Below are 12098 nucleotides of genomic sequence, written 5' to 3'. Positions count from 1 at the left end.
TTGCATTAGGAGCCCAATCAGAGGGTCATATTTTCTCGGAGGGAGATGCAATAAAGAGAGGAAACTCAGGGGCAGCATGGTGATAGGCAACCACCCGCTGGAATGAAGGGAAACCTCACAAATCCTAAGCGAAAGTGTCAGTCATACTAACATGGCTGACCAGAAGCTGTGACAGCTGCCAGACTGGGAAGGAGAAGATTGGCAAAGTGTGACATCCGATGAGAGCTAAATCCCAGGAGCTGTAATCACAATAGCGTGGGAGGAGAGAAAGTCCTAAGATCAGCTGGCAAGTGAAGAGGCTCGGATGGAGAAAGACAGAAGGTCTCAAAGGACAGTGGCTAAAAGGTGGTGAGAGTGGTATCGCAAAGGAAGAAGAGTATAACCGGAAAGGTTTGGTCTGAGAATAAGGAAGTGGCAAGAGCAAGAGTAAGTGAAAGTGTAAGTGAAGAGAGAGGTGGAAAGAATGGTTGGATAAAGAAGGACAGGGGAGTTGGAGTTGGAGGAAGGGATTAACCCTGAATTGTAGAGTTGTAATTGCAGGAATGTTCCAATCTCGGATGGCAAACTTCAGATAAAGAATGTTTCCAAGCAAATACAACTCAGGCAAACAAAGTCACTAATCTATGGATAAAGGAGGATTAGAGAGGGGAAGTAGACATATGTTAGACTTTAACTAGAGATAATTAATTGTATGGATTACTGTACTAAACAGTAACGAAAGTTAAGCAGTAACCAAAGTTAACCAATGATGGAGGATAACTAAAAATGAATATAAATGCAAGACTATACTCCAATAAAGATCATCATCATCATAATTCAGTTGTTCATGAACAAACAACTCAACTGCCTCGTCATTACAACACTGAATGTACAGAGAAAAGAGACCAAGTGATAAAGTGACTAAGCAATTTGAAATGAGGAATTCAGCGGAATGGCTGAAAGGAAAAGGAAAGTGAAGGAGAGTGAAGATGCAGAGAGTTTTTTGTGAGGACAGGATCGATTGGAAGAAATAGGACAACTAAAAGAAAGAAAGCTGAAAAGGACTATTTGAACAATATTTAACAATTGAAACAAAGAAGGAAGGAACTCTTGTGCTATGACACTGAATGGCTGATGCAATAGATGACGGGAGAGCTTAACAAGAAAGGAGACAGCAACATTTACATGTAATAAAGAACTGGAAAATAAGGTGATAAAAGAACTTGTTTAAAGCAAAACATTTGACCCACTATCTATGTTTATATTGTTAATTTGATAGTGGTTAAGGTTGTAACGTTTATTTAGCATACAAAACTTGAAAGTATATGATAGAGTGAAATAGGAATTGTTGTTTTTGATAATAGAACTTTGTGGAATATATTTAGTTTAAAGAGAGTAAACTATATTTAGTGTATAAACTAAAGTGAGTAATTACTACTTTTAGACTATATACAGGATTGTTTAAGCTAGCTTAATTAATCATCAGTTACCAAATAACAATGCGTTAAATAATATTGTAATTAACTACAAGGTAATGATATTATACTATTTAAAATGGATATGAGATTGTGATATAATTTAATCATATCATATTACTTAAAGTGGGTATAAGATTGTGATATAAACAGATGATACATTGAACAGCTTTGATTGTAATATTAAATATTAAAAGAAGGGAATAATTGAAAGGTTGGAAAGAGAATCATAAAACATTACTGAGAAGTAGGTGCAACTAGATGAAAACTAAGTGGATAGTAGAGTGGAAAAAGCTATATAAATTAATAAAAACGACAACTGCCACAACTGTTACACACACGGGAAAGGCAACACCTCTTTGGCGTCAGCATCACCTTCAGGACAGAGAGCAATTAACATGATGTTAGGAGCAGAAAAAGCAAGTAACCCAACCAATGCACAGATGATGCAGACAATACTTCTGATGGTTCAAGAACTGATGCTTAAGATGCAAGAGACTATGATTAAAAACCATGAAGAAATGAGAAAAAATATGCACAAATTAGAAACTAAATTAGGTGAAGTCCAACAAATAATGGAAAAAAATGAACAAAGAATTATAGTGGTTGAAACTAGAATGAAGCAGACTGAAAAAAAATTGGAAGTAGTAGACCAAAAATTAGCAGCTGTAAATACAGATCTAGAGGATTCCATTATAAACCTAGAAATGGAACCTGCTGCCTTTTACCTACGCTTTCAAAATGTGCCCAAAGATAAAGATGAAGACCTGAAAATGATAATGGCAGAAATAATAGCAGAAGCTATCCAATGGGAGATTGGAGAGATCCAAAATGACATAGATGAAATCTATAGAGTATGTACTACTTATGCCAGGTGTCATAAATTGCTGAGGAAAATACACATTAGGTTTACTAAAAAAAAAAAAGGGTAAGAGATGAAGTATACAAAGCAATGAGATATGAAATCACGACTTATAAAAGTAAAGAAATACAGACACTAAAACTTGAAGAATTAGAGAACAAAGGAGGGACTACCGTTTTCTTACAACACACCTAACAAAACATAATATAACATTCAGATGGCTTATCCCAGAAGGCATGAAAAGAAACTCAGAATAGTCTAAGGAAAGCACAAGACTTTTACGACGAACTGATGATAATAGTGGAACTGGGTAGTAAGGAAGAGTTAGAAACCAGAAGTCAGAAGGACAGCAGTTGGATGAGAAGGACTCAGAACAAGAAGAAAGAAACAAGGATGGAAAAAAAACAAGAATGAAGGAGAGGGGATCAGAACGAGAGCACAGAAGGAAAATAGAACAAATAGAAGACCAAGACAACAATATAAACAATAAGATGGAAGAAGAAATAAAGTTGCTATCTATAAATATTAACGGATTGAATTTTCCAATTAAACGGAAACAAATTTTCACTAATCTCTAGAAGCAGATATAATATGCCTGCAAAAAACACACATTAAAAGACAACATAAAAATTATTTAGAACAACCAAAATTAGGAAAGCTATTGTTTCATTGGCAGATCAGGAAAAAAAGGAGTAGCAGTTATATCAAGGAAAAAATAAATGCAACACAAATATATTTAGATCCAAATGGAAGAATATTAATGATAGAAATTGAAATCCAACAAAAAAGTATTATTAATGATAATATACGCCCCAAATGAAAACCAAAAATAATTTTATAGTAAGGTACGTGAAAAAATAGTAGAATTATGACAAGAGAATATTTGCTTAATTGGAGATTTTAATGCAGTTGTAGATATAAAGAAGGATTACAAAAGTACAAAAAAAAAAAACCAAGAAAAGGAGAAAAACATTTTTTGATCTGGCCAGTGAGTTGAATTTTAGAGATAGTTGGAGAGAGTTAAAAGGGAAGGAAAGTAAATATACCTATCATTCAAACCCCCATTGATCATGGTCCTGAATAGATATGATTTGGATGAATAAGGAATTAGAAAATAATGTGAAAGACATAGAAATATTGACTAATACTTGGGCAGATCACAATCCCTTACAGATAATTTGAAAAGGACAAAAAAAGAAAAATAGAAGGTGGATGTTAGATACACAAATACTGAAAAAAAAAGAATAGTTACAGATAATCAAAAAATAAATAGAATTTTTCCTTAAAGTAAAAAAAAAAAAAATCAAAATACAACTCTCCAGAATTTATGGGATACAGCAAAAGCCTACATGGGAGGGATCATGATAGCATATATAGCCAGAGAAAGAAATGAAAAGAACAAAATGAACTACAGGAAGAGCTAAAAAGATTGGAAATAACACTACAGGAGAAACCGCAAAGTGATAAAATAAAAAAAGAAAGGGACTTAACTAAACATAAATTAAATCTACTAAATCATGAGGAATATGTAAAAAAAATAAAATTGGTTAGGCAATTTTTTTTTAAAACAAGTAAATAAGCCTGGAAGATGGCTGGCTTATAAATTAAAAAAGGCAAGGGAAAAGAAATTAATTCAACAACTACAAGATGAAAAGGGGATTCCCCAAAACCTTCTGGAGGGGAAAAATATTATACAAAATATTATGAAAATTTATATAGACAAGATCAAGTAGAGAGGGGTAAGACAGAACAATATCCCAAGGGGAAAAATCTTCCACTAATTACAGAAAAGAACAGAGATCTTCCTCCCAAAAAGACAAATTAGAAACAACACCAGGACAGTAATGAACATATTGGAATATTATGAAGTGCATCCAGAGAAACCAGTAGCAGTGATTTTTCTGGAGGTGCAGAAAGCATTTGACAATTTAAATTGGGAACTTTTTTTTATTTCAGATGAAAGAGGTGAAATTTGGGCCAAACTTTGTAAAAATGATAATGGAAATTTATTCAAGTCAGAAAGCCAGTGTAAGGGTTAAATGGTGATTTCACAGAAAGATTTGACATAGTGAAAGGAGTGAGACAGGGATGTCTGATTTCACCTCTGATCTTCATACTTGTAATAGAGATTTTATTAAATCAAATTAGAAATAAAAAAGAAATTACAGGCACCAAGATAAAAAAGGAAGAGTATAAAACACAGGCATTTGCTGATGACATGTATTCTTTGTAGAAAATCTGAACAAGGTTGGGAAAATATTGTTAAATGAAATAGATGAATATGGCAGAGTAGTGGGTCCTAAATTACATTTTTAATTTTTTTTGGTTAAAATTGCTTAAATTATGAGCACAACAGCCAAATAATAACCACAATCTATGTACAAATGCTATTTCTAATTATATACTTCTTCAGCTTCAATCACAATAATACACGGGCAAACAACTGATACAAACTCAAGGTAAACTGCTCCAAACTCGATTGCAGAAATTACGACTTCAGCAACAGCGTGGTCAACGCCTAGAACACCCTACCTAACTCCAATGTTACAGCCTCAACTCCTCACAGCTTCAACCTCAAACTGTCTACCATGGACCTCACCCCATTTTTAAGAGGTCCTTAAAGAGGGTGGGCATAAGTGCATCGGCATGCCTACCGCCCCATCTTACTGTCCCCATTTATTGGTCTTTGTTAATGTTTATGTTCATACCTATATTTGTTATCTTGTACATGTTTGACAAAGAAAGAAAGAAAGAAAGAAAGAAAGAAAGAAAGAGAGAGAGAGAGAGAGAGAGAGAGAGAAAGAAAGAAAGAAAGAAAGAAAGAAAGAAAGAAAGAAAGAAAGAAAGAAAGAAAGAAAGAAAGAAAGAAAGAAAGAAAGAAAGAAGATGTTTTCAGTAGGGAACTATAAAAAGGTTTTACAGTTAGGAAGAAAACAAATACAGCATAGGTAGAAAACAAAATGTTCATGGTTTGGAAGCACTGCATCAGTGAAAGGGTTTAGGTGTCTTCACTGACAATAAATTGAACAATACAGCCAGCAATTTGAGCCTATTGATAAAAAAAGCTAAGAAGTTTTGCACTGTGTTAGAAGAATCACTGTCACTCAAGATGTATGAGGTCTTTATTCTTTACAACTCTGTGCTGGTATGATTACTATGTACAATTCTGTACATGTCCAGAAGAATATTGATAGCAATGGAAGAAGTTGACAAAGATTATGCAGAGCTCATACCCATATGATCCATATGATTCTAGGTCAGTGCCTGGAACTCAGTACTTGACTCTGTTGTTACATCTTCAAACCCCCAAATTTTAACCTTAAACTGTCTACCATGGACCTCACTCCATTCCTGAGAGGTCTGTAAGGAGGCGTGCATAAGAGCACCAGCATGCCTACCGTGCCTGTCCTACTGTTCCCATTTATCCATTTATTCGTACTCATTTATTATGTATATACTTACACCTGTTTATACGTATGTTTATATGTTATGACCATACTTATACTTGTTTTCTCATACATGCTTGACAAACAAACAAACAATCTGGTAATTGATCTATAAAAACATAAAGACGAAGAATGAATATTGAATATAAAGTGAAAACAAAATTGGGTACTAAGGGTGAGTTTGGATATAAATATAATGAAGAAAGGAATGAAAAAATGAAGCAAAAAGTGAGTAAAAGACATTCCTGCAAAACTTAAGAATTTAAAAAATACGCTATTCATCCTGAAACACATCTTCTGTTAGCTGATAATGGCACTGGGTCTCAAAAGAGACAGTTTAAACATATTAGAATAACTCAGTGGCAAAATATAAACAGTGTGGCAAAAACATTCAAGGCTTAGGTACCTGGAAGAAACATCATTATATAATTATTGCTGCCTGGGAGTTGCTGATGGAAGCATTCTGAATAAGATAAGATTAATAAATGCAATAATATGCATTATATGCAATAATAAAACAGCATTATTTTCCTTAAAGATTGTCTTTTCTGTCAGAGTATGGATCAGCTTCTTAAGATACTACTAAAATTGACATAACTAAAAAATATGTATAGTTGGATTTATATTATGCTAATTTAATGCAACATAAAAATATAGAGATTTTAATTTTATTGTTCTCTTTTTATTAGTACACAAACTTAGTACTGGTAATACAACATAAACAATACAAATGGTATATTCACAATGATTCCATTATATCAACAGAAGAAAGGAATATCTTTCTCATAAAACAAAAATCTTTAATAATACATAAATCAGATTTAAATCTGATTTAAATAAATATTCTATATAGCACTGTTATATGACACAGAAGTTATCCAATGCTTTTACAAAATAATACAAGAAACTGTATTTCTGTGATTACTGCTTCTTGAAGAGCTACATTCAAGTTATTAAAGGCTGTTGAATAAGTTTTTGAATAAGTTTTAGTTATTCATTTTAATAAAGTATTTTGGAAATTATTTGATAGGTTTTGATTTTGAACAGTATTTATAGATACTAAAATTATTTGTAATTGTCTGAGTTTGTAAATTATTTTAAAATAGAATGGCCAATTTAGTCAACTTCATGGTAATTACTGAACTTTTTAATTGCAGCATTAAACACATTGATTATTTTGATACTGAATATTACTAATATCATTTGGGTGGAAGGGTGGTATAGGAAGCAGGACACTAAGACACTCTTACACAAGCTCTTTCTCTGGTTTTGGGTTTGACTTATACACTTTGACTTTCCAGCGAAACCAGAAAGTTTTCATTCATGCATAAATCAAAAACTATCTACTTCATACTAGCTAACAATTTGATTTCTACTCCATTATTTTTGCATAACAATAACAAAGATTTTTTCTTAGAAAGTCTCAAGATTCCACATTTGAGAAAACCTTACTTGAAAGGTTCATTATACTAACCAAAACAAACTTTAGATATGTACTTAGTCAAGCTCTTTTAACTAGGTTTTCAATTTGTCTTAGATACTCTTAAGTATCTAATTTATGTTTTGATTCACAAAATCCCTTAAAATTTTCCTCATATCAATTGAAGGTAAAATCCAATAAGTACATTCTTCCTTCCTGCCATTTTTTTTCTTATCTAAATCAAAGGTTCCCATGTTTGAGAACTGCCTCAGTGGAGCTTCTGTATAATGAATATTTTATATTCTTGCTTTTGAACCCCCATAGGAATACTGGTGGCCTAGTTAAAAATAAATTGGGGAGTCCCTGTGAGAGACTCACCCAACTGTACTTTCTGCCAACCAGCTTTGATTGGAGAAGGACAAGGAAGAACTGAAGGTAAGGACAAATTAAACTATGGGCATCCTGTTCCTGTTTCACTCATATCTACACTGAATATCTGTTTCCATCTTGTGAAAGTTTTTTGTATCCTGCAGTAAAACTTTTCTTTATTAGATTCTTTCGTAGCAATCACTGGATCTGTCCAATAGAAATAGATGCAAAAGCTTCGATGAACAGTGTTTTATTAGTGTTAACACAGGCACTACATGAGAACACTTGTGGTACACACTATTTGGCTAAGTTACTTTAGATGGATAGCAGAAATATATCAGATTAGACATAAAAAGTTATATGTGCATTGATTTAGTTTACATTATCTTGTTTTGTGCAAAATCTTTTGCCTTCCTTTTGTGTCTACATTATTAGCTCATTTAAGCATAATGGAGCAGGTCTTATTTTCTAGTAATATTAACTTATATCTACTTGATCGGTATAATAAATTGATTAAACAATAAATTATTATATAAACATAATCAGACTAATTATGATATCCATTTTGATATCCATAATTAAAGATTTTTTAGAATTTTTTTACATTGACAATGCTATAGCATACATAAAATGAGAAAAAGAGATGAGGTAGAGTTGCTAAATACATAAGAATGACATAGATTATGGCACTTAGAAAGCAATTCCCAATTTTTGTCAACTTAACCATAACTTTTTGGTTAATTTTTTTTATAAATTTAACCAGAAATGTTCAAAACAAAAAATAACTACAATATCCTAATGAGTACCTCCGTTTGGATCTTCGACTTCCATATGAACCAAATCAGGATCTTCATCAACTCCATCAACAGCCCTACAAGAGTAATTAAACTGTGGTTACCAACTACAGTTTTAGGATGAATAAACTTAATAATCTATATTTAAATACTGCCAATTCTGTATTTACAGAAAATAGGCTTTATTTTCCTTGGTTTATTATTAAAATCTCTCAAAATGCAGTGCAGAAATAGATTCAAAAACACTCATGTAAAAGGAGGAATGATTTCACTATTATCCAAAAATATACACTTATTTCCTAATTTATTTCTCAAAAGCTTGATACAGTCCATGTAAATTATCTTATTTTAATTACAATGATCTCTGAAGTCAAGTTCACAACTGAGCAAGGTTTTGAACTCCTGATATTTTAAGTCTAGATACCCTATCCACTACAAAGCAAACTGTCTAAAACTATAACAAGATGTAGACATAAGATAACATGCTTTCTAACACATAATAAATACTAAATGCTGCTTATTATCTCAAAAGTATTATCTTTCCTTTAAGGCAGATCTTAAAGATTAATTTCAAATTTATACTTTCTTTGCCATGTTAGATAATGGCAGTTTTATTTTAAAAAATTCTTTTCAGAACATTACTATATATAATCATTGTCAGCAATATGAGACATTATGAGCATTGTTAATTAAAATACAGCTAATTACATTTCAAGTTAATTCATATTCCTATCTCCTCAGCAAAACCAAAGTGTTCAGAAAAACAAATACTGGAAGAAGGCAGAGCCTCCTCGCTGACAGACCGTAGATCGCGACTCTCTGCGGCTATGGTCCGTGATCTTTCATTGGAGAGGCCTGATCATTATGATTAGGGGCTGAAGCTGCCTTGGAGGGGCGGCGGAGTAAGGGGAAGCCACAAGCCAGGTTGACGGGAACCGCATTTCCCCCCCAGGGCTTGGTCTTTTCCCCCCCGAAGATGACTGCAGTGGTGTTTTAAAATGGCCACCCCGAAGAGGAGGACTGGATTAAGATTTGTGCAGGAGGGAAGAAAGAGGTGGATAACATCTGAACCGGGACAACTGGGCAATGCAACTAAACAAAAGTACCTCAGGATTAAGGTAACATGGAATTTTTAAGAAAAGAAAAGTGAGCAGCGAAATTACAAAGGGACAGGAAAAAAAAAAGAAAATATTTTTGACAGCTAAGCGGGGCTTCAAACCAGGAAAGGAAGAAGCTGGACCTAAAGATTTAACTAAATTGGACTAAAATATTTTGGGAATAAACAGGCATAAAATAAAGCTGGACTTAAGATTGTCAAAAAATAATAATAATAAAGTTTACAAATTGGAGACTGGACTGTGCTGGAATACTGAGGTTCAAAAAACCCTAAATAAAAAAATAGGGGAAAAATGTGAAGACTTTCTTTAATGGAGAGTGCCACCTTTTGAAAAAAACTTGAGCTCAAACAAAAGGGAAAACATCCTTTTTCTGAATGAACTTGTGTGGATATAACAATAAAGAAATATTGAAACAAAGTAAGAATCTTAGAAAGTGAAAGCAGAACCAGAATAAAGAAAAAAGCAAGGAAAGACTGACTGTGGGATTGATTGATGTTTTTGGTATAGACCCTGGGCTGAGAACTTTAGAAAATTGGAAGAAGAAAGAAGGAAAGTAAAAGTGTTTTTTTCTTGGTGGACTTTAACGATAAAAAAAATATAAGAGTGTGTAATGATGATATCTCTTCGGGAATTAAAAATGGAACTTGAAAATATGAGAGAATTACTACAGGAAAGAGGCAAATCACTTTGCTCTGTGTTAGAAAAAATGGAAATAGCGATTGAAGAACAAGAAGAAAGAGCTTCAGAGGAGGAGGAGTAGATTCAAGGAAAAAACATTTTAAATGGACAATTAACACAAAGAACACTACAAAGAAGTGGGGAAAGAAGGAAGGTTAGAAAGTTGAGATTTAAGAAAGCAATCAAAAGGGGGAATATCTGTGAAGTCGGGAAAGGCAGAAAGACCCAGCAGAAAAGGGGAAAGGAAGATATTAAGAAAGAGAGGGATATAAACTGGAATGAGAAAAGATATGGGGAAAAGAGGGGAAGGAGAAGCAGTAAGAAACAGGTGCATGAAATAAATAAATATGGAAATAGTAAAATGTTGAAAAGAATTTTTTTTCAGAGATAATGGTTGATGAATTAAAAAGGGGATTCTGCAGGGTGACAAGGGGTAATAAGAATATTTCTACAATTAAAAATATTTAGAAAATAGGGTAATATAGATACTGATAACTCTTATTAAAAATCAAGGGGGGAAAATTTGCTGCGGAATCCAAATGAAAAGATGTAATTATTATTGTAACTTCTTAAAAATAATGGTTTATTGGGAATCAAGATGAGGGAATAAAGGCATATTTTAATCATTGAGGTGTCACACTCAAAGCAGTAAAAGTGGGGAAACTTATACCTTTTTTTTTTAGTGTTAAAATTTGTATTAATCTAGAATTTATAAAAAGAATGTGTAATGGAAAGGGAATATGATAGACTAAAGAACCAACTAAATTAATAAGTTAATATGCACTATTAAAAGCAAGGAGAGACATTGGTAACTTTATTATTATTATTATCATTATTATTATTAGGCAAACATATTGTTTATCTTTATTTTTAAAATAAATATTAAAGGATTATATTTGAAATAATTGAAATGAAACAAAAAGATGTTTCAATTGAGATTAATGAAAGAGACTAGAATTAATTAATTAATTAATGTTTGTTTGTTTCTCTCCTTACTGAAAATTTGGAATGGAAAAGGTAATAATAGAATTAAGTATGTATATATGAATGTATAATTGCTGTCATATTTGTATGTAAAGGTGATGACCCGGAAACATGTTGTCCACTAAAAAGAGATTTTTGTTTTTAATGTGAAAAACTGAATAAAGTTTGTTAAAAAAAAGAAAAACAAATACTATTCTTTTTTTTTAGATAAAGTTTTTTTATTTTTAAACACATACACATACAAAAACATAAAAATATAAAATCCTCTTCCATTTTATATACATGCAGTGTGTCAGTTGGTTACGTATCTTTTGTGCTATACTTTTGTAGTCATTTACTCACAATTTATATCAGTCTTCACATTGTCAAACTAACATATGTTTATATATTTATCAGTTATTAATCATCCATGACTAAACTATTTATTCCATTGTTTTATACGAGATGTTCCAAGTTTTATCTTAAAATTTATGTTATACTTTCAACCAGTGGTTATATATATCTATATTATGTTTTATATCAATTTATTAGATTTCTATCACAAAATTATCTAGTCTATTATATTACCATGCCTTTTTATCCAACCATTGATAAAACAAATCCCATATCATATAAAATTGCTTATCTTCTTGTTCTCTAATTTCAAATGTCAGTTTACTCATTTCAGCACAGTCCATAATTTTTTTGATAACTTCCTCCTGCATAGGTATTTTGTCATTTTTCCAGTTCTTCGCAAATACAATTCTAGCTGCTGTTAAGACATTTACAATCAAATATTTCAGTTCTTAATTGTATATGTCTGGTATGACTCCCAATAAAAAGATCTCTGGTTTAAAGTCTATATGCTGTTTTATCATTTCTTCCAACCATGTGTGGATTTTAGTCCAATATTTCCTTGCATCTGAACATGTCCACCACGTATGGTAATATGAACCAGGTATCTGATGACATTTCTAGCATTTATTCTTAAACA

General features: G+C 32.1%; 1 protein-coding gene across 4 annotated transcripts in view; it reads right to left on the bottom strand.

Moving 5' to 3' along the window:
* The window catches only part of SORCS2 (sortilin related VPS10 domain containing receptor 2), a 145887-nt gene that overhangs the window by 71750 nt on the left and 62039 nt on the right, over positions 1-12098 (bottom strand). For all 4 annotated transcript variants that reach the window (XM_087930599.1, XM_087930597.1, XM_087930598.1 and 1 more), the window contains exon 6: positions 8358-8422. In XM_087930599.1, the coding sequence (XP_087786725.1) occupies positions 8358-8422 (65 nt within the window). The remainder of the gene's footprint in view (positions 1-8357; positions 8423-12098) is intronic.

Source organism: Pseudonaja textilis, chromosome 3, assembly GCF_049901715.1.
Source record: "Pseudonaja textilis isolate UNSWEBS1 chromosome 3, rPseTex1.2, whole genome shotgun sequence".
Classification (NCBI taxonomy): domain Eukaryota; kingdom Metazoa; phylum Chordata; class Lepidosauria; order Squamata; family Elapidae; genus Pseudonaja; species Pseudonaja textilis.
Note: the sequence above shows the minus strand (reverse complement) of the source record. Positions and strands in the feature narration are given on the sequence as shown.